Source organism: Mobula hypostoma, chromosome 5 (genome assembly GCF_963921235.1).
Source record: "Mobula hypostoma chromosome 5, sMobHyp1.1, whole genome shotgun sequence".
Taxonomy (NCBI): Eukaryota; Metazoa; Chordata; class Chondrichthyes; order Myliobatiformes; family Myliobatidae; genus Mobula; species Mobula hypostoma.
Window position 1 is genome coordinate 133,469,643 of NC_086101.1, and position 23,743 is coordinate 133,493,385.

Consider the following 23,743-nt stretch of genomic DNA (forward strand, 5'->3'; position numbering starts at 1 on the left):
ATATGGAGGTACTGGTCAAGGGCCTAGCAATCTCATCTCTTGCCTCCCTCAATAAGCTGGGGTAAATCCCATCAGGCCCTGGGGACTTATCCACCTTAATGCTCATTAGGAGACCCAACATTATCTCCTCCTCGACCCCTAAACACTCCAACATATTTATGCACACAGCACTGATCTCCTGGTCCTCCATGTCCTTTTCTTTGGTAAATACTGGAGTAAAATACTCATTAAAGACCTCACACATATTCTCTGCATCCAAGCAAATGTTCCCCCTTTATTCTTGTGTGGTCCTACCGTCTCACCAGTTATCCTCTTGCTCTCAAGGTGGAATGCCTTGGGATTCATTTTAACCTTACATGCCAAAGACATATCCTGGCCACTCCTGGCTTTCCTAATTCCCTTCCTGAGGTCTGCGCTGGCATTGTGGCCATTTCAAAAACAAATATTGCAATAGAGAATAGTTCACATTGCGGTTTTGTCAGCATCTTGATACAAAATGGAATGTCTCACCTCCAGATAGTGCTTAATCTAACCTATCAGCCAAGCTTATTACATGCATTTCTCCCAAAGCCATGCTTGCATATTTTTGTAGTCGATCGAGTTGTCTATTGGTGAGCAGTGCCTGAGCCTCAGGTGTGGATCCTGAGATCCCACCCCCAAAGCAGAACAGTCTGACAACTTCAGACAGCACACAGCTATCAAAGTCCTATGAACTCTTTTTAACTGTCACTGAAAGACAGTTCAATTGAGTAATCAACAAATTAGAACAACAGTAATTCAAGTTTTAAAAAAGTGAATAACATTAAGATTAAAAGCATCTTTGCAGCTAAGATTGGCAGACCTGTTCTCCAGAAGGAGGTCATGTTACAAAGTGCACCTAGCGCTTCAATTTAGGATGTTCGTGCTCTTTGTCAGATGTGGCAATTGGTCTAGCTGTGCTGCTCTTAAAAATGCATGGTTCATACACTATTTCTGTTAACTGAAAAATATAATACTCTTTCTGGACACCTGCAGTATAATTAGGCTAACATTAGAAATACGTGTGCAAGTTTGTAAAAATGATTCCTGTGGTTTTACTTTATTTTTAAGCTTCATCACCCATCCCAAGGCTTCCGATTTGGAACAGTTCGGGAAAGCAGTGCAGAGGATTATGTGAAGAAGAGTTTTCCAGAGATGAATGAATATATGAGGCGGTACAATGTACCAACAACACCAGATGGTGTGAAACACTTGAAGTAAGTAGTTTATCATTTGTGTAATATTTATCATTTGTTGGCCCATTAGTGTATTAGTTGTGCCTCAATAGAAGAGCAGGTTGCTGAGTCAAAGAAATGCTCTGCGGACCTGACCACAAGGGATAAGACCACAGTGAAGCGTAAGAAAAGGTAAAGGAAGCAAATTCATACATGACTTCCAAAGATACTTGCTGTGCAGTTTATGAACTTGGTTGAGTGCGGCACCGTAGCGTAGTGGTTAGCACTTGACAGTACAAGCACTCCAGGTTCAATTCCCATCACTGCCCGTAAGGAGTTTGTACATTCTCCCCATGACTGCGTGGGTTTCCTCCGGGTGCTCTGGTTTCCTCCCACAGTCCAAAGATGTACCGGTCAATAGGTTAATTGGTCACTGTAAGTTGTCCTGTAATTAGGCTTCAATTAAATTGGGGGATTGCTAGGTGGCACAGCTGAAAAGGCCAGAGGGCCTATTCTGCACTGTGTCTCAATAAATAAAATCAAATAAAAAAATAAATTTGCATTGGTTGACTTGCTAAGATGAAGTGAGCAGAAGATGAGATGCTGGGGAAGGTTACAACCAGAAGGTAGCTCAGAGTCTGGTGCTGGGTTCCAAGTAGGTGTTGGATTATTAGCAAGGGGTACATTATACTTGGAGTGTGGATTAAAGTGAAAGGTTGAGCGATAGGAGATGGATGAATTATTGTGGGTAAGGCAGTTATTGGGGCAGACTGGGTTCCGTGAGGATCTTGGATTCCAGCAGGAAGGTGGGTTATGGGGTGAGGGTTCGTTCTAACTACTGAGGGAGTATGGGTTACAGCTGGTAGGTGGGTTGCGATGGGGAGATGTATTACAGGGGAGGAAAGGTGAGTGGGTTATAAGGAAAGAATGGGTTAAAGCGGAAGAATGTGTTGGGGGCAGGGTGTGTTACAGTGAGAGGGTGGGTTGCAGAAGTTGGGTAGATTCTAAGGAGAGAGGTTGATCACAGTAAGAGAAAGGATTACAGCCAGTGGGTGGTTTGGGAAAGCGGGAGATTACAACAGTAGGGTGGGTCACAATTGGTGGGAGCTGGGGCTTTGAACTTGCAGAGAAAAAGTGGATTATACCTGGAGGGTGGTTACACCTGCAGGGTTTGTGACATTGATGGGGGTGAGGCAATGGCACCACACTAGTTTGGGAAGCTTCCCCTTGTAAAGTTCAACAAGATGCAAGATACACAGCCGGGCGGATAGAAGTAGCTAAGGTTGTTGTGACTCTCAATGTCATTTTTGTGTCACTTAGTCTTTGCTGGTACTTCACAGTACTTATACACTCAGTGGGCATTTTATTAGGTACGCCTGCTCGTTAATACAGATATCTAATCAGCCAATTATGTGGCAGTAACTCAAGGTATAAAAGCATGCAGGCATGGTCAAGAGTTTCATTTGTTCAGAATGGAGGATGAGGAAAATATTGTGACGTTCTGGGCAGGGGTGTGGACGACAGCCTGCCCCTGCATTTCTAATGACCAGTACTGTTTACTGTTCTTGTATTAAAATGCTTTTGTGGGATTATGGTGGGAATTTCCAGTTCATTTATTGTCACATTTTAGCTCCAGTTATATAGTTATTTGCTTGTGTATTTGTGGGTCACTGTAACTGTAAGCAGGGTGTGTGATGGTCACATCCCCCGTCGGTCTGAGACTGATTGGATTGTCTCTCCGGGTCATGGTACCTGGGCTGTTTTGTGTTTACTACAATAAAAACCGTTGTTGAGTTAAAGAGCTTCTTCCTCTGTCATTATGGACCAAACCAAAAGCTCGCCACAATGGTGTCAGGAGTGGGATGCGAGATCGGAGAGGAGCTTGAAGAGCTACGATGGCGAATAGAGTGCCTTAAGACCTGGGGAATAAGACAAGGAACCGAGCAGTATGTCTTCCCCACACCCATGGACAGGGCTCGTGAAGACAGGACCCGGAGGGAGGACCTGGGAACTGAGCATTGTGCCTTCCCAGGGAGCCCCGATGGAGCGAGCGTACCCAGGCTCCCCAACCCTGGGGACAGAGCGGAGCGCACCACTCGCCTCCGTAGTGACCCACACCGGAGAACCCAAGACGTCATAACCATGGAAGGATGTGCACCATGGCAGACGCCGCCGGAGCAGCAGGAAGATCAAAGGGCCTCGACCATTTGTGCCTCAAGGTTTACCCTGAAGCTCCCGGGTGGAGCCCCACTGAGACGGCGTTGCCACCTTGCCCTGGCACTGGAAGGAGATGCCCTCCAGGCCCTCCTCGACCTAACGCCGGTGGAGCAGTGTGACTACAGAGCGCTCGAGTGGCATGTTGAGCAGAGGCTGTGGGCGGAAGCAATGAGGGAAGAACTGTGCAGCAGACGGTGCCGTATAGGAGAAAACTTGGGGATGCTTGCAGCAGATCTCCGCCACTCTGCTCGGCGTAGCTACCCCAAGTTCCCTCCCAGGAAGAGCGTGCCCTCCACGCCTTTGTAAAGGCACTGACTCCAGAGTGCCTTTGGCAGCATGTTCGCCTGACGTTGCCATCATCGCTGGATGAGATGCTGGCCGAGGCCGAGAGAGCAGAAGCAATCTTAGCCCCCAAAGTATCCCAGCATGCAGCGAGTCCGGGCTTGTGTCACTGAAGGTGAGGAGGAAACTGATGAGGAGGAGCCTGTGACGACCTCGCCGCCAGCCACTAAATCACCTCTGTTATCAGTGCGGTGAGGCAGGTCATTTGGCCCAAGACAGCCCCACACCGGCACCAGGCCAGAGCCCAGCACAGTCATCAGGAAACGCCAAGTGGGCAGTGTCACCCTAGTCCTCTAGCAGAACCCCTCCATTGTCACCCCTCTGGGTGGGCCGTTTTGGGGAAGAGCAAGGCGTATACTTGGACTGCGTGGTGGAGGGCATCAGATGCCGTGCGTTGGTGGATACGGGGTCGACCATAACTATCATCCGTCCCGGTGTTCTCCCCAACACGGACCAGCCATCCCCGCCTGGGCAGACAATGACGGCAGTCCAACTGTTGACGGTCACAGTCTCTGTGCGATGATGCGAGGGAAGAGGAGGCTGCCCATCGAAGTGGGGAGAAATGCAGCGGAGCACGAGGTGTGGCTCGCCAACATCCGAGAGCGCTGTATCCTTGGCCCGGACCTGCTGTCCCGCTGGGTGGCCCGTGTGGATGTGTCAGGGGCAACACTCTGCCTCGGTGCTGAGGCAATGGCCGTCTGGCAGGGCAGCTCCAGGAAGCGGTCCCAGCGGGGGCAGCAATCACCGCCGGTTTCACAGCGGTCTGCGACAGTGCAGCACAACTCGCAGCAGCCCAACGCAACACAGCTGAACCACGGGCAAGCAACGGTGACAACCAGCGACCACCTCCCTGCCATGGACCAGCGGCTGAGCAGCAAACAGGTGAGTGACCCCGTGTTGGCCCTGGTGAGGCAATGGCTGAGCGTGGGATGACGTGACAGCTGGAGTGGGCAGAGGTCTCCGTCCTGGGCCAGAGACCAAGGCCCTGTACTCGCAGTGGGGAACGCTGGAGGTCCACGATGGTTTGCTGTTCTGGCGGTGGAAGTTGTCCAGTGGTGACAGACTCCTGCAGCTGGTGGTCCCTGGGGGCTCCGTGCCACGGTGCTGCGGTCGGTACACGGGCTGGTCATCGCGGAGTTACAAAGACGTTGGGCAGGCTGCGTGAACGCTCCTATTGGCCTGGGTACAGGCAGGATGTGGAGCTGTTCGTGCACTGCAGCAATGCTTGCGTGCACCAGAAGGGGCTGCGCCGACAGTCTGGGGTGCCAATGAAGCAGTACATGGTGGGGGCCCCATTGTGGGTCTACTGCCCCTCCCTGAAGGAAGGGACTATCCCCCAGGAGTGGAAGCCAATGGAAGGGGCCGGGAGAGGTGCTCGACCACACCTCAGATGTGGTATATCGGGTGTGGTTGCCTGAGTGGCGGAAGGCAGTCATGCCGCACCGGGACCAGCTGGCACTGGGTCGACCCTTGGCCACCACTACCCCAGCGAGACTGAAGGAAGGAAGGACACGCTGAGAGCCCTGCCTCTTGCATCACACAAACAGGTGGCAGTGTCAACGCCCACCGGATCTCTGGACCTTGCTATAGACTCTGGGGTTGCCGGGGACGGCTGACCCCTTGGGTAGGGGCAGTGTGACGCTCTGGGTGGGGGCGTGGTCACAACGTATCCCTGTATTTCTAATAACCAGTTCTGTTTATTGCTCTTGTGTTGAAATGCTTTTGTGGGATTCTAGTGGGAAGTTCCAGTTTGTTTATTGTTACATTTTAGCTTGGGTTATACCGTTATTTGCTTGTGTATTTGTGGGTCACCCAGACTGTAACCAGGGTGTGTGATGGTCACCTCCCCAGTCAGTTTGAGACTGGTTGGGTTGTCTGTCTGGGTCATGGTGCCCGGTCTGTTTTGTGTCTCATCACAGTAAAACTGTTGTTGAGTTAAAGAGCTTCTTCGTCTGTCATTATGGACCAAATACTCTCCACAATATAATCTTGGTGATTTTATCCGCAGAATGGTCTTTGCTGCCTGTTGGGCTGGTTTGAGTATCTCAGTAACTGCTGATCTCCTGGGATTTTCACACACAGCAGTCTCTAGAGTTTACAGAGAATGTTGCAAAAAACGAAATAACATCCAGTGAGAGGCAGATCTGTGGGCTAAAATGTTTTGTTAATGAGAAAGGTCAGAGGAGAATGACCAGACTAGTTCAAGCTGACAGGAAAGTGACAGTAACTCAAATAACCACACGTTACAACAGTGGTGTGCAGAAATGTATGACTTTAAGAAGCTTTTCTTATTGATGTGTTTCTCCATCATTCAAATGCTTTTCCTTTTAATTTCATACACAACGGTCTCGCCCTCCTCCTTATTGCAACGCAAAGGTTTATGTCTGAGTTTTGCTGCTTTCCCTTAAGTACCAGTGCTTATTCTTCTAAAGTGAAATCTGATTACTTATATCATTAGGGTGCCGAGGATTATCAGCAAATAGACAAAGCTATAAAATATCCCTCCCTTTCCTCAAACAAGAGAAAATCTGCAGATGCTGGAAATCCAAGCAACACACACAAAATGCTGGAGGAACTCAGCAGGCCAGGCAGCATCTATGGAAAAAAGTACAGTTGACTTTTTGGGCTGAGACCATCTTTTTGTGTGTGTTGCTGTCTCTCCCCAATCCAGTTACTTAGTTAGCTAAACCCTTCACAGCTACTCGGGCATAGGCAGCCAACGTTAGCTCACCAGTGTCCTCTGTCCTTGACCCATCTTTCAAGTTGACCCCAGATGTAGCCCATCTTCTTGGTGTCACCTTCAAGGTCACGTTGCCAGGTGTTCTTTGGCTGGCCTGAACGTTGTTGGCCCTGTGGCTTCCATGGACTTGAAGCTTTCAGCACACAACTTCATACATCTGCAGGACGAAGATCCTTCCTCTCCCAAGGATGGGATCTTTAGAATTTCTATTGTTTTTCCTGTAGCGCTCTTTTTTCACAGATGGGCTTGCTGGCCCCATGCCCAACCCTCCTCGTTTTGCAGCTGTTTACAACAGTGTTTCACCTTAGTCTAAGAACACTAAAATCCATTACCGTGTTTTTCCTTATTGCAGAGCATCACTTCACATTTAAAAGAAGGGCCTTTGAATTCACTGCTTTATCTCGCTGACTAATGGAGTGATATTGATACACAGCACCTTGAATGCATGTTGTGGATTAAAGTTATTGAATTATAGGCTTTGCATCATTTGTATTATAGGATTGTATTATACCACCCAATTTTCAACAGGAAGACACTACCAACACTAACTCCTTCCTTATTTTGAAATACCCTAGGAAACTAACATGATCCACACCTATCTCCCTATCCTCCACTTGCTTCTCCTTGGTAAATACTGATTCAAAGTACTCATTTATGACCTCACCCACATCCTCTGCAACCAAGGAAATGTTCCTTCCTGTATTCTTGAGTGGCCCTACCCATTCCCTAGTTATCCTCTTGCTCTAAAATCTCTTTAATCTTCCTTGCGAAGGATTTTTCATGACCCCACCTGACCCTCCTGATTCCCTTCATGAGTCCTTTTTTTGGCTTTAAGGGCTCTATTTGATTTTACCTTCCTAAACCTTATGTACACTTCTGTTTACTTCTTGACTAAATTCACTACCTCTCTCGACATCCAAAGTTCCCTTGCTTTGCCATCCTTGACTTTCTCTCTTCCTATCCTGTATTCTGCTCAGTTGGTCTTTAAACACCTTCAGCATGTCAGATATGGACTTGCCCATAAACTCTACAAATTTCATGCCAAATACTTGCATAATTTGCTCTGCTGCAATTTAATACTCTCCTGCAAGGTTTGCATTTAGCCTTAACTATTGAGTTAAGGCCTCCACCGGTCAGGGTCGACGACGGATGTTGTATCCTAGCTGCCCAGGTACACAAGCCAGAGCAGTATGGTATGGAGAGTAAGCTGTTGCCAAAGTAGCAAACTTCCCCTCTCCATGCATCTGATGAACCTAAAGGAACGGCAGAGACAGATACAGCTTAGCACCCGTAACATCACAGGAGTTGCCAATCAGCACTGAACTCAATGTAGGACTGCCTTAGGGACTCCAGCTCTGGATTTTTTCCTTGGACTTTACTCCCAAAGCATTCCCCATGAGTGAGTATAGCCACAAAGCAGCAGAAGTTTGAGATCAGAGTTTTGTTTCTTGATGAGCTGCCAACCACAGTTGACGAGCCACATCTGAATAAAGCGACTGGTTTTACGGCACCAGGAAAGTACCTTTGCCCCTTCTCCTGTCAGTAAAAACAGTTCCGCCGAGCTTAGCAGCTAAGCCACACGTGAAGGCCAGGAGCTGGACTTAGTTGTCAGAGGCTATTTGAAGCACACACCATTGGGAACATTTAATAGTTAGTGGGAATTTGTCCCCATTACCATCTCCAGCCATAACAGCATTAAGGAACCAGATATAGCTTTACTATAGCTATCTTGAAACTTAAAGAGTTGAGATCACTGTTCCCTAAGTGTTGTCCCACTGAAGCGTCAGTCACCAGACTAGACTCATTACCCAACAACATTATTCTTCCTCTTGTTTGACTATCTACATACCAGTTTAAGAAAACCTCTTTGATGCACCTATCAAATTTTGCCTTGTCTAAACCACTCCATATCAGGGCAATTGAAGTCACTCACTACAATATACCCTTCCCTAACCTGCCTGTATATCTGTTCATTAATGTCCCAGTGGCTAATGAGGAGGTGGTTCTTAAGTACAATCCCATTAGAATGATTGCACTCTTCTTATTTTTAAGTTTTACCCATCTAGATTCAGCGGATGAGCACTCCATTATGTCCTCTCTGAATGCAGCTGTGATATTTTTCCTGATTAATAGCGTAGCTGTTCACCCACCCCTTTTACTTCCTCTGACTTTTCCATCGAAACCCTGGAAAATAAGGTATCCATTCCTTTTCTTCTCTCAACCAAGTCTTTTTTTATTGCCTCAAAATCATAGTTCCATTCTGATACCTGCTCTGTACCCTTTAGACTCTGAGAATTAAAATATATGCACATCAACACATCCATCTCATTATGTCTATTACCTTGCTCCTTTCTGTTCCTATTGGTCATGAGGAATAGGATTTCTTGGAATGTATGCAGGATGGTTTTTTGAACCAACATGTCGAGGAACCAACTAGAGAGCAGGCTATTCTAGACTGGGTTTTGAGCAATGAGGAAGGGTTAATTAGCAATCATGTCATGAGAGGCCCCTTGGGTAAGAGTGACCATAATATGGTGGAATTCTTCATTAAGATGGAGAGTGACATAGTTAATTCAGAAACAAAGGTTCTGAACTTAAAGAGGGGTAACTTTGAAGGTATGGGATTAGCTAAGATAGACTGGCAAATGACACTTAAAGGATTGACGGTGGATATGCAATGGCAAGCATTTAAAGATTGCATGGATGAACTACAACAATTGCTCATCCCAGTTTGGCAAAAGAATAAATCAAGGAAGGTAGTGCACCCGTGGCTGACAAGAGAAATTAGGGATAGTATCAATTCCAAAGAAGAAACATACAAATTAGCCAGAAAAAGTGGCTCACCTGAGGACTGGGAGAAATTCAGAGTTCAGCAGAGGAGGACAAAGGGCTTAATTAGGAAGGGGAAAAAAGATTATGAGAGAAAACTGGCAGGGAACATAAAAACTGACTGTAAAAGCTTTTATAGATATGTAAAAAGGAAAAGACTGGTAAAGACAAATGTAGGTTCCCTACAGACAGAAACAGGTGAATTGATTATGGGGAGCAAGGACATGGCAGAACAATTGAATAATTACTTTGGCTCTGTCTTCACTAAGGAGGACATAAATAATCTTCCAGAAATAGTAGGGGACAGAGGGTCCAGTGAGATGGAGGAACTGAGCGAAATACATGTTAGTAGGGAAGTGGTGTTAGGTAAATTGAAGGGATTAAAGGCAGATAAATCCCCAGGGCCAGATGGTCTGCATCCCAGAGTGCTTAAGGAAGTAGCCCAAGAAATAGTGGATGCATTAATGATAATTTTTCAAAACTCGTTAGATTCTGGACTAATTCCTGAGGATTGGAGGGTGGCTAATGTAACCCCACTTTTTAAAAAAGGAGGGAGAGAGAAACCGGGGAAATATAGACCGGTTAGCCTAATGTCGGTGGTGGGAAAACTGCTGGAGTCAGTTATCAGAGATGTGATAACAGCACATTTGGAAAGCGGTGAAATTATCGGACAAAGTCAGCATGGATTTGTGAAAGGAAAATCATGTCTGATGAATCTCATAGAAGTTTTTGAGGATGTAACTGGTAGAGTGGATAGGGGAGAACCAGTGGATGTGGTATATTTCGATTTTCAAAAGGCTTTTGACAATGTCCCACACAGGAAATTAGTGTGCAAACTTAGAGCACACGGTATTGGGGGTAAGGTATTGATGTGGCTAGAGAATTGGTTAGCAGACAGGAAGCAAAGAGTGGGAATAAACGGGACCTTTTCAGAATGGCAGGCAGTGACTAGTGGGGTACCGCAAGGCTCAGTGCTGGGACCCCAGTTGTTTACAATATATATTAATGACTTGGATGAGGGAATTAAATGCAGCATCTCCAAGTTTGCAGATGACACGAAGCTGGGCGGCAGTGTTAGCTGTGAGGAGGATGCTAAGAGGATACAGGGTGACTTGGATAGGTTGGGTGAGTGGGCAAATTCATGGCAGATGCAATTTAATGTGGATAAGTGTGAAGTTATCCACTTTGGTGGCAAAAATAGGAAAACAGATTATTATCTGAATGGTGGCCAGTTAGGAAAAGGGGAGGTGCAATGAGACCTGGGTGTCATTATACACCAGTCATTGAAAGTGGGCATGCAGGTACAGCAGACGGTGAAAAAGGCGAATGGTATGCTGGCATTTATAGCAAGAGGATTCGAGTACAGGAGCAGCGAGGTACTACTGCAGTTGTACAAGGCCTTGGTGAGACCACACCTGGAGTATTGTGTGCAGTTTTGGTCCCCTAATCTGAGGAAAGATATCCTTGCCATAGAGGGAGTACAAAGAAGGTTCACCAGATTGATTCCTGGGATGGCAGGACTTTCATATGAAGAAAGACTGGATGAACTAGGCTTGTACTCGTTGGAATTTAGAAGATTGAGGGGGGATCTGATTGAAACGTATAAAATCCTAAAGGGATTGGACAGGCTAGATGCAGGAAGATTGTTCCCGATGTTGGGGAAGTCCAGAACGAGGGGTCATGGTTTGAGGATAAAGACGAAGCCTTTTAGGACTGAGATTAGGAAAAACTTCTTCACACAGAGAGTGGTGAATCTGTGGAATTCTCTGCCACAGGAAACAGTTGAGGCCAGTTCATTGGCTATATTTAAGAGGGAGTTAGATATGGCCCTTGTGGCTAGGGGGATCAGAGGGTATAGAGGGAAGGCTGGTGCAGGGTTCTGAGTTGGATGATCAGCCATGATCATAATAAATGGCGGTGCAGGCTCGAAGGGCCGAATGGCCTACTCCTGCACTTATTTTCTATGTCTATGTTTCTATGATATATATTTTCCCTTCAGTCCCTCCACTTTCCGATCTGGTGCTCTGGGTCCCATCACCTTACTAAACTAGTTGAAACTCTTCCGAGTAGCAATAGTGAACCTCCTGGCCAAGATACTGACTTGCCTTCCAGTTAAAGTGCAACCCATCTCTCTTGTACAGGCCACCCTGCCCCAGTATAAGTTCCAGTGATCCAAGAACCTGAAACCATTTTCTCAGTCATTTAATCATCTGTTCTATACTTATATTCCTACCCTGATTAACATGTGCAATGGGAGTAATCCAGAGATTACTAGCTTCAAAGACCAGTTTTTCAACCTCTTTCCTAACTCCCTATGCTCACTGGACAGGATTTCTCCCTTTCTGCCTACGTCGTTGGTGCCAATGTGCGCCATGATATCTGGCTGCCCATCCTCACCTTGAGCCATCTCTGCAGCCACTCTGAGACATCCTCGACCCTGGCACCTGGAAGACAACACATCATCCAGCTGTCTCTTTCATGGCTGAAGAAGCTCCTGCCTGTTCCCTAACTATGGAGTCCCCTATCACTGTTCCTCTCCCTTTTACTTTTACCCTTCCCTGCTGAGCCTCAGGGCTGTCCATAATGTCACTGACCTGGCTGCTGTTGCTGTGTCCTGATCGGACATCCACCCAGTGGTATCCAAAGAGGTATAATTGTTCTTGAGTGGAATAACCACAGGAGAACCCTGCACTGACTGCCTATTCCCCTTACTTTTCCTGGTAACCATACACCTGTCTGAATGTATTACCTTGGATGTGAGCACCCCAGTAAAAGCCTCATCTACAAAGTCCTCGCATTTCAGAGTGATCCTGAGTAATTCCAGATCTAGCACCAATTCCTTGACCCAGAGCTACAGTTGGGTGAACTTCCTGTAAATGTAGCCAAAAGTGAAGTTTCCTGACTTAACAGGACTACAGAAGAAATTGCTTCACAGTTCACAGTATTGTGTTAAATACTTTCCTTGCTGTCTTTCCGAGCATGCTGCATGACCATTCAGGACTACACCCCCGAGTTCTGATAGAGGTAGCTGAAGAGATTGTAGGGGCATGAGTAATGATCTTTCAACAATCATCAGATTCTGGGATGATTCCAGAGATGGGAAAATTGCAAATGTCACTGCATTCTGTGAGAAGGGAGGGATCAGAAGATAGGAAATTACAGGCCAGTTAGTCTGACTTCAGTGATTGGGAAGATGTTAGAATCCATTATTAAGGAAGAGGTTTCGAGGAACTTGGAGGCACATGATGAAATAAGCCAAGGTCAGCAATTGATGTGGTTAAACTGGAAAGAGAGCAGAAAAGATTTACAAGGATGTTGCCAGGACTAGAGAGCCTGAGTTATAGAACACCATTATCTCTTAAGAGGGACCTAGTTGGCCAGCATAGGTTCTTTATTGCTTGGACCATAGGAGAATGAAGGGCTACATTATGGAAGTGTTTAAAATTATGAGAGGCTTAGATAGGGTGGACGCTAACAGTCTTTTCATGGCTGAAGAGTCCAAAACAATGGAGCATTGGTTTTAGTTGAGAGGGGAAAGATTTAAAAGGGACCTGAGGGACAAGTTTATCATGCAGATGGTGAAACAAGATGCCAAAGGAAGTGAATGAGGCAAACACAGCAGTATCCTTTAAGGAGGGCTTGGAGAAGTACATGGAGGGGCAGAGCTCACTGAGATATGGCTGAACGCAGGAAATTGTGACCTGTTCAGTGGGCACCCTGGTCAGGGAGACAGACTGAGCTGAAGAGCATGTGTCAGCACTGTATTGATCTATAACTCAGTGGGAGAGAATATGTTGCAAAGGTACAAGGAAGTAACGGAGGAAGGAAACTGAAAGGCCTGGAGAGAAGCTCAGAGGGTGTTTCCATTAGCAGGAGAGCCTAGAATCTGAGGCCACTGTCCCAGAATAAAGGGGCATCCCTTTAGAACTGAGATGAGAAGGAATTTCTTCCACCAGAGGGTGGTAGATCTGTGCAATTTGATGCCAAGAAGGGCTGTGGAGGTCACGTCACAGTGTGCACTTAAGATAGAGATTGATAGATTCTTGGTAACAGGGAGAAGGTAGAAAAATGGCGTTGCAAAAAAATAATCAGCCCTGATCAAATGATGGAGCAGACATGATGGGCCCTGGCCTGATTCTGCTCCTACACCTTATGGTCTTATGATCTAATTAATGGGATGGCTCACCTGGGAAATGACGTAGACCAGATGGTCTGAATGCCTCCTCATATGTTATTATGAAATGAAAATTAACTATAATCATAATGTGAGAAATCCCACAATGGATTATGATCATTATTTTGTGTGATGTTGATTGAAATGTTAATTTTCAGTTCATCGAGCTAATGCCATCTGATCTTTTACCCCCACTTGAGCTAGCGGAAAGGCCAGGGTTTAGCACCTCATTGGAAAGGATGATTTGCGATAGCACAAGTCAATATTTTGTACTAAGATTCTGCAATGGGATTTGTTCACATAAGCTTGTCATGTAGAAGTGAAAATGCTTCTTTTAACCTGTAGCTGACATAATTTGAATCACTTAATTGCATTCTGAGTTTAATTTCTCTGCAAAAGAAATATTAATCATGTGACAGTTTTCCAGATTTGATGAATAAGATGTAAGAATATCTGATGACGTGGTTAGACTCAGCCAGAAGTGCTTTGTAGCCCTAAGGCTTACTATAGATGGAACATGCTGTGCATTTTGACATTTTCTGCTGCAGCCAACAGTTTTAAAAATAAATGAGAGGAAACATTCTCTCTTCATAACTTATCGTTCAACATAGGTAGATTATGTATTGACTAAAAGTAATTAATTACTCTTTGTGCAGGAAACCTGTTTTGAAGGGGTGATTTTAGAGATAGTGTACACTTCCATAGTTCTGTTTATGAAACCACCATTAAAAGCATCCTGAAACGTCCTGTCTGGATGCATCTCAGCATTGTATGGCAACAAGATAGAAGAAATTGTGGAGAGTTGTGGATTCCGCTCAGTGCATCACAGTAAAGCAGCCTTCCCTCCATGGATCTGGCCACACTTCTCAGTGCCTCAGCAAAGCAGCCATCATAACCAAAGACTCTTCCCAGCACAAATAATTTCTCTTCTCTCCTGTAGATTGGAAAGCATATACAGAAGCTTGAAAACACAAATCACCAGGCTTCTTTCCCACTGTTATAAGATTCTTAAACAGGGGCCTTGTACATTGAAGATGAACTCTTCGTCTCACAGTTAACCCCGTCATGGCTCTTGCACCTTATTGTCTAACTGCATTATTTTTTTCTCTGTGTCATGCCCTTGGTTAGAATTTCTTTTGTCATGCTGTGAAGCTTTTTTTAAGCAGTTTCTGCAAAAGCAGTATGTCCTGTTAGTAAGATTAGTTTAGCTACAGTTAAAGATAAGGAGCAATTTTGTCTAACTTAGGAATGTGGTGTCAGTCAGTTGGGTTTGCCTTTCTGCCCAGTGAGATGCAATGGAAGGTTTAAGAGTGCTGGGTGGGATCAGATTTCTGAAGGATGGTGATCTGGTTTGGGGTCTTTTGGTCAGGAGGTGTGGAGAGAAGAGCACAAGGGAAGATGCTTGGAGGATCCCACCTGAAGGGGAGACACTATTGCAGGGAGTGCTTGGCAAAGTGAATGATCCCAAGGAGGGAAGTTCTACCTCTGATTGGTGATAGTAATTCAGTGCCTTGAGTAAAGAGATAGGCCCAACTACTACAGAAACAAGCTCCAACACTTATGTGAACATTTAGACTGGTTTAACTGTAATGTGGCCTTTTAGTTTTCTTCTCTTTTCCTGTTAACTGTTTGTTAAAGTTGAAAATTAATAAATAAACTTTCTTTGTAACATTATGCTGGTGTACAATCTGTCATTTCTTGGCCTCCAGTAACTATGTATGGGGCAGTACTTACACAGAATTCACTATAATCAATGTTCCTTAATCAGACTATGCTAACTTTCCTGTTCATTTGAGCCCAGATCATACCGACTCTAGAAGTATGCTGTTTATGGGGTCACGTGGCTGTTAGCAGGGTTAGCCAACGAGCTAAGTTTGTATACAAGTCCCGGTGAGAGGGTTGCATCTGAAACTGTAACACAATATACTGTATTCTGTTCTTGTAGGCACTACCTCAAACTAATGATATTTCAAAATGATCTGGATGAATGGCATACAAAACCATGTTTTTCACTGATTGTTGGTACACGTGACAATAATAAGTCAATACCAACACTAATCTACAGATTCTGGAATTGTTTCCTTGGACAATTCCAGAAAATTCCAGCAAATGTGAACCCACCATTTGAGAAAGAAAGGGAAAAGAAAACAAAGACTTACTGACCTGCTAGCCTAATTCTAGTAGAACATAGCACATAAAGTACAGGAACAGAACTAGGTCTTCAGCTCACAATATCTATGCCAACCATGAGGCCAATCTAAACTAATCCCATCTGCCTGCACATGGTTCATATCCCTCTTTTGTCTGCCTGTTTATGTGTCTGTCTAGGGAGCAGAAGGGAAAATAATGAAATCTGTAATTAAGGATGTAATTGCAGCATCTCTGGGAAGAATAATACACTGTACAGAAACTACATCGGTTTATGAAAGGAAAAATTGCTGGAGTTCTTTGATTACATGATTAATAGAATAGGCAGGGGTACCTAAGTACGTAATGTATTTATTTATTTCTGAAGGTGTTCAATACGTTTTAGCATAGTAAGTTGGCCAACAAGATTAGGGATAATATACTGGCATGGATTATGAATTTATTATTAGACAGTGAGGAAAGTGGGAATAAATGGATTAATCTCATATTGGTTATGCTCTGTGTTCTATGGTTTTTCTGTGGTTAGTGGTTCTCTACTAACTGTGCTTGGACTCAACTTTTCACAACCTATCTCAACAATTTGCCAGGGGTCCAAATTTCTAGTTTGGTGATGATACAAAAACAAGTGGGATTGTAAATCCGCAGGACAATGGAATGAGAGATTCTGGAAGAGGTGAGTGAAGGGGTGAGAACTTGGTAATGTGGAAAGATGTGAGGTTATCCACTTTGGTTCAGAAAAACCTGGAATGTTTGTTAAATGGTAAGAGATTGGGTGACGGTCACGTTCAAAGAGAAGTAGGTGTGCTTTCCACAAGTCACCGGAAGCCAACATGCAGAAGCAGTGAGAAATTAAAAGGTCAAATGTTCTGTTAGCCTTTAGAAAATAAGAATGTTGCATTGTTATTGTTTAGGGTGATGGTAAAGCTGCACCTAGATTATTGGTCTCCTTACCTAAAAGAGATTGTGCATGTTGTCAAGAGAGTGCAACAAGGGACTGGTCCCATGGATTATAAGTTTGCCACTTGAGCAGGATTTGACACTGCATTCTCCATAGTTTAGAAAAAGGGGAAGAGATCTCATCACAACTTACAAAATTTTAATAAACTGTTTACCTAGCTGAGGGCAGAATATTTAGGACTGGGTTGAGAAAATTCTACATTCAGATGGTGCTGAGCTGTTCAAATTTTCAGCTGAGGGAGCTGTGGAGACTGAGTAATCTTGTTCATTCAACATGTAGGTTAATGGATTCCTGAACATTCAGGGAAGTACAGGTTGAGGGATAGTGCAGAAAAATGGAGCTGAGGTAGATTAGACAAAATCTTAATGAATGATTGACCAGGATGAAAAGTTGAAGGCCTACTGTTCCTTCTGTTTCTCAAGTCCTGAATTTCTTAAACCAGATAAATCAGCTGCCTTAAATGGAGTAAATCTGTAGCTGAAAAAAGATCGGCACCTCTCCATGACAATTTACTACTTATGCAAGTGCTGTAGGTCAATTACTTATTCCTGTTAAGAAACAAAATTTTTCAAAGACTTCAATTTATTGACCCACATCGTACATTAATATGGAATGTGTTGAAATTAAAACAAATTTTAGCTAAGGCCATTATTTTGTTTTATTTGTTGGGAGTTCTGTCACTTTCATGAGTGCGGTGACAGCAGTGGCAAATGCATGGTGAAATGGGAGTTGGTGCTTCTGTTTCATGGCTCCAGCAATCCAGGTTTCATCCTGACTTTGAGCACTCTCTGTGTGAAGTTTGCAAGTTAACTACATGAGTTTCCCCAAGACTCTCTGTTTTCCTCCTACATCCGCGAGATGTGCCGACAAGTTAATTGGCCAACATGCGTTATTCTCTAGTGTGGCTAAGTATTAAAATAATCAAAGGGAAATAAATGAACAAGGGAGAGAGAATAGGCTGCAAAGCTAAGGATAAACATTGAGAGGAGGACTGAGACAGTAGGATTGTTCAGTTCGTATCCAGGATGGAATGTCAAAGTCAAAGTCAAAAAACAAAGTCAGGGTTATTCTCATGTGCACAAGTACATGTATGCATAGGTGCTGTAAAATAATTACTGTATTTGCAGTGGAATCACAAACTCATAGCATCAGAGATACAACATTCATGAGACAAACATAAATTATACAAGGATGAACACAAATACAAGGTCCATTATAGTGTAAAGTGGTCAAAGTGCTGCTACACTGAAGTGGTAATTATGGTTGTGCAGGTTGGTTCAAGGACCAAATGGCTGAAAGGAAGTAGCTGTTTTTGACCTTGGCAGTGTGGAACTTCAGGTTTCTGTCCAGTAGTAGCCATGAGAAGATGACATGATCCATGTAATGAGGGTATTTGATAATAGATATTGCCTTCTTGAGGCAGTGCCTCATGTTGATCTTTAAGTGGTTGGGAGAGATGTGCCTGCCTTTATTTGTGTTGTAGTAAGATGAGTTATGTGCTTCTAATCAACAATCTGACCTTTAAACCTAGGAATGATCCACAAAAACTTGATGCCTTTATCATGGACAAAGCACTGTTGGATTACGAGGTCTCCATTGATGCTGACTGCAAGCTTCTAACTGTTGGAAAACCTTTTGCTATAGAAGGTATGCATGTCAATCCATTTTTACCTCAATTCATGAATGTGTAAAATTGGCCAGTGTTCAAAATGAATAATTTATTCATCTATTTATTGCTCAAGATAAGTCACTTTTGCAAGAAGGTATTAATTTGAAAATAGTTCATAAATCTCTCAACAGATAGTGAATTAAGTTTATTTTACAACTGGTTTCTCAAAAAAAACTTAATCATTGTTTTCCTTAAAAGGTAAAAGCATGTATCCTTAATATATCGAAAATCTGAACCAGGCATGCATGCGATTTCTTTACAAAATGATAGTTCATGGCATCACCATTTTCAGAAACATCTGTGAGACATGAGTTTCTGCTAATGCTGGAAATCTTGAGCAACATACACAAATGCTAGAGGAACTCAGCAGGTCAGGCAGCACCTATGGATCAAAATAACCAGTTGACATATCAGGCCAAGACCCTTCATCAGGACTGGCCTCCATACATGGTACCTGGCCTGCTGAGTTCATCCAACATTATGTGTGTGTTGTTCACAAATGTGCGTGTTTTTGGAGACATAGAAAGTGCCCATTCAGCACAGTTAGTCTGTGCTAATTTTCAAGCTCCCATTTATGCTAACCCCATACTATTCTTTATTCCCTCCATAGTTCATCAGCTACTCCTTCTCCAGGTTCTTCCACTCACCTATTACATTGGGCAATTAATAATAGCCAAATAATCTAGCATCTGCATGTGTTTGAGTTGTGGGGAGAAACTGAAGTATTCTGAGGAAATCCATGCAAAGAACATACAACCTCCCACAAACAGTACAAGATATCAGAATTGAACTCTAATCACTGGACCTGTGAGATAGCAACTTATTTTATTTTATTTTATTATTTATTTAGAGATTTAGAGAACAGGCCCTTCCAGCCCAATGAAACGCTTTGCCCACAAACCCACCTATTTATCTCTAGTCTAATCACAGGACAATTTACAGTGATCTGTAGGAGCCACATATCTATCCTTTGCCTGTCTGTAATGTATCCTGAGTTGCACATTTATTATGGGTAATTTGTCACATGGGTTGTGGCATGGTCGAAGCAAATGAGTATAGTTATGTTTCTCACTTTGCCTTAGTCATTGAGTCTGTTGAGAGTTAGAGGCAACTGGGGAATTTTATTTTGTTGTTGCACGTAGTTACAATTATTTTGTTATTTCATTTATTTACCCTTCACTAATTATGCTAAATATGCTAATTTGAACACCAATTACTCTTATTCCACTATATCACTAATTTTAGTTTTGTTCATTTTTTTATCGCTATAAGGTAGTTTGCTGGTTTCCTATTAAAGAATTGAATGCACTTTTTTGACTTGGAGCTCAGTTATTTAGAGTTATTACAGTGTCAATTCCCATAGTCTCTCAGCAGCTTTGGTTTGTTTTCAGCTAATTAAAGGCATCCGTTAGTCTTGCGAGACCATGGATCTGCGCCTGGAAAGTCTTCACTCTCCAGGGCACAGGCCTGGGCAGGGTTGTATGGAAGACCAGCAGTTGCCCATGCTGCAAGTTCCCCCTCGCCATGACACCAATGTTGTCCAAGGGAAGGGCATTAGGACCCATACACCTTGGCACCAGTGTCATCACAGAGCACTGTGTGATTAAGTGCCTTGCTTAAGGACACAACACGCTGCCTCGGCTGGGGCTCGAACTCACGACCTTCAGATCGCTAGTCAAATGCCTTAACCACTTGGCCACATGCCTTGTTTTCAGCTAACCGCTACATTAACCTACTACACGCTGGAGGAACTCAGCAGGTCGGGCAGCATCCGTGGAAATGATCAGACAACGTTTCGGGCCAGAACCCTTTGTCAGGACTGATAAGGAAGGTGGGGGGAGGGTGGGAAGGAGAAGGCTGGTAGGTGCCAGGTGAAAAACCAGTAAGGGGAAAGATAAAGGGCGGGGGAGGGGAAGCAGGGAGGTGATAGGCAGGAAAGGTGAAGAAGAAATAAGGGAAAGCACAATGGGTAGTAGAAGGAAACGGAACCATGAGGAAAGTGATAGGCAGCTGGGGGAGGGGGCAAAGTGACACTGGGATGGGGGAAGGGAGGGGGAGGGAATTACCGGAAGATGGAGAATTCAATGTTCATACCAAGGGGCTGGAGACTACCCAGATGGTATATGAGGTGTTGCTCTTTCTACTACCCATTGTGCTTTCCCTTATTTCTTCTTCACCTTTCCTGCCTATCACCTCCCTGCTTCCCCTCCCCCGCCCTTTATCTTTCCCCTTACTGGTTTTTCACCTGGAACCTACCAGCCTTCTCCTTCCCACCCTCCCCCCACCTTCTTTATAGGGCCTCTGCCCCCTCCCTCTTCAGTCCTGACGAAGGGTTCCGGCCCGAAATGTTGACTGTTCATTTCCACAGATGCTGCCCGACCCGCTGAGTTCCTCCAGCGTGTTGTGAGTGTTGTTTTGACCCCAGCATCTGCAGATTATTTTGTGTTTACATTAACCTAATAACATGTACGTCCTTAGACTGTGGGAGAAATCCAGAGCACCCATATGGTTCACGGGGAGAACATACAAACTGCTTCCAGGCAGTGCTGGAATTAAACTCCGAACTCCGGAAGGCCCTGAGTTGTATCAGCAGTGCGGTGACTGCTACACTACTGTGGCACTGCTGTTTGCTCAGCCTCTTTGCCAGTCATTATATGTTCTAGTCACCGTGTTTATAATGGAAGATTCATATAGGATTTTTACAAATTATAATTGCACAAACTTTACCCTTGGGGAAGAAAATGATTCAGACTATATTTCACCATGTTAAAGGTGTGCAGGAACCTTTGAAGAAATATGCATATATCTTTGCAAAACATAGTCATGAGTAAAAGAGGTCCACAGTACAAAAACATTTTATAAAACACTCGTTACGCCACATTCAGTGTCTGTATAGGAAGGATGTAAAGGTCTTAGAGATGATTTTACTAGAATTATTTCAGGGGTGTGGGATTTCAATTCTAATGTTAGACTGGAGAAGCTGGGCAAGTTCTTTTTAGTGTAAAGAAAGATTGATAGAAGATTTGTTAGATTAATGCAGATTGTGATGAGTGTAGTTAAGGTAATATAGCAGCCAGCGTAACTTCTTACAGCATCAGTGACTAGGTTCCAACCCCTGCCATTATCTGTAAAGAGTTTGTATGTTCTCCCCATGACCATGCAGGTCTCCTCCAGGTGCTCTGGTTTCCTCCCACATTACAAAGACATATGGGTTAGTAAGGACTAATAAGCTGAGGGCATGTTATGTTGTCACCTGGAAACCTGGTGACACTTGTGGACTGCCTCCAGCACATCCTCAGACTGGGCTGGTCGTTGACGCAAACAGTGCATTTCACTGTATATTTTGATATACATGTGACAAATAAGCTAACCTAATCTAATTTTTAGATAGGGTAAGCAGAGAAAGTTTGATCATTTCCAGATACTTTGATTACCAGGCAACTCAAGATTGAAGTTATAGGCCATCAATAGGGAGTGAATGTGAGGGAAAAAGCTTTTCCACCAATTGGTGATCTTCCCTCTCCGTGATGTGAAAGTAGAGTTAGGCTGGGCTTTCGAATTAAATCGAAGAGACACTAAGGGTAAATTATTTTCAGGAATAAGTGCAGAGAATATGATAGTGGGTGTCACTGGAATAATTTGCAGGAAGCCAGCAGAGACAATGAGTCAAATGCCCTCCCCTTGTGCCATAACAATGCCGCAATTCAGTGAATTCCATACTCAACTTTTTTTTAATTATCACCAACTCTCTTTTTTTTCTCTCTTTTTCTCTTTCCAATGGGTGACATACTGAATGGTATTATTTTTGTATAGAGTCACCATGTTAGATGGAGTTTACACTCGAAACCCCTCACTCAATGCAAAATGCCAGAAGTGTGAAAATAGATGATACCTTAAGCTAATAATCTGGTTACAGGAATAAGAGGAGACTGAATTACAAAGTTTTGCATTCTACGGTCTAATCATTTCCATGAGCAATCTAAGTAAGGTTATTTCTGTCCACTCACAGTCTTAATCAATTGAAACATGCTGATAGGATCTTCAAAAGGAACGGGGTTCTCAGCTAAAGAGAAAGTCTGCAGATGCTGGAAATCAAAGCAACACACACAAAATGGCTAGATGAACTCAGCAGGTCAGGCAGCAAGTAGTCAACATTTTATGCTGAGACTCTTCTTCAGGACTGAGAAGGAAGGGGGAAAGATGCTAGAATAAAAAGGTAGGAGGAGGGGACGGTGGCTAGCTGGAAGGTGATAGGTGACGCCAGTTGGGTGGGAAAGGTCAAGGGCTGAAGAAGAAGGAATCTGATAGGAGAGGAGAGTGGCCCAGAGGAGAAAGGAGAGGAGGAAGGGACCCAGAGGGAATAATAGATAGGTGAGAAGAAGTAAAAGTTCAGAATGGGAATAGAGGAGGAGGGGGAAAATTTGTTTACTGGAAGGAGTAATTGATATTCATGCCATCAGATTGGAGATTACCCAGACAGAATATAAGATGTTTCTCCTCCACCTTGAGGCACAAGAGGAGGCCATGGATCAACACCTCAGAACAGGAATGGGAATTAAAATGTTTGGCCACTGGGAAGTCCCACTTGTGGCAGATGGTGCAGAGGTGCTTGATAAAGTGATCCCCCAATTTATGACGGATCACGCCAATATTGAGGAGACTGCATCAGAAGCACTGGACACAACAGATCACCCTAGCAGATTCACAGGTGGAGTGTTGCCTCACTTGGAAGGATTGTTTGGGGCCTTGAAGGGAGGTGAGGGAGACAAACTCAGCTAGTTTGCCTTTCTCTGGGAACTGGGCATCTTTGATTATATATTTTATCATTCCTCCGTAGATCAGCTCTTTAAGGAAACTATGTTAACATTCTTTAATCTGTAGGGAATTTTTAAAAATCTCCTGTAGACAGTCTTGATTTTATTATAGTTGGAAAATGGTGGTCTAGTGCAATTGTTATCACAAAGCTGCCAAGAATCCTAGCTTATAATGGATCACATACGGGAATGCTTCACTGTTATTGTGACATGCGTTTGATTCATTTCATAGATATAAAAGTATTGAAGCTTCAAATTTTATGATTTAACTCTGGTAGACATGATTCAGCCAAGCACTAGATGATAGGAAATGAATTCATTGTTAGCCATAATATCTCCCAAGAGTATTATACACAAAATGAAGGATTCATGAAAAACTCCACTAGGTCTTTATCCAATGTGAGGTTGTTTGCTTTCACTTTAAGACACCAATAAAAATAAGAGTGTGGTCCAGAATGAAAATAATCTGAAAGTTTAGTTAAAATGAAATGAAGGCGTGCAGTTTTAAGTTGATGTCTTCATACAAATGTGTCAGGTCCCCACTTTGTTTTAGTAATAACTGGGTAAATATCAAACAGTCACCAGTTAAGTATATTATGTATTTTTATCATAATGTAAAAATCACATGAGTTTTAGGTCTTAACTTGCTGAGTTACCAC

General features: G+C 43.9%; 1 protein-coding gene across 1 annotated transcript in view; it reads left to right on the forward strand.

Moving 5' to 3' along the window:
* The window catches only part of grin3a (glutamate receptor, ionotropic, N-methyl-D-aspartate 3A), a 200,387-nt gene that overhangs the window by 140,156 nt on the left and 36,488 nt on the right, over positions 1 to 23,743 (forward strand). The window contains exons 4-5 of the mRNA XM_063047648.1: positions 1,090 to 1,235; positions 18,133 to 18,248. Coding sequence (XP_062903718.1) covers positions 1,090 to 1,235; positions 18,133 to 18,248 — 262 coding nt within the window. The remainder of the gene's footprint in view (positions 1 to 1,089; positions 1,236 to 18,132; positions 18,249 to 23,743) is intronic.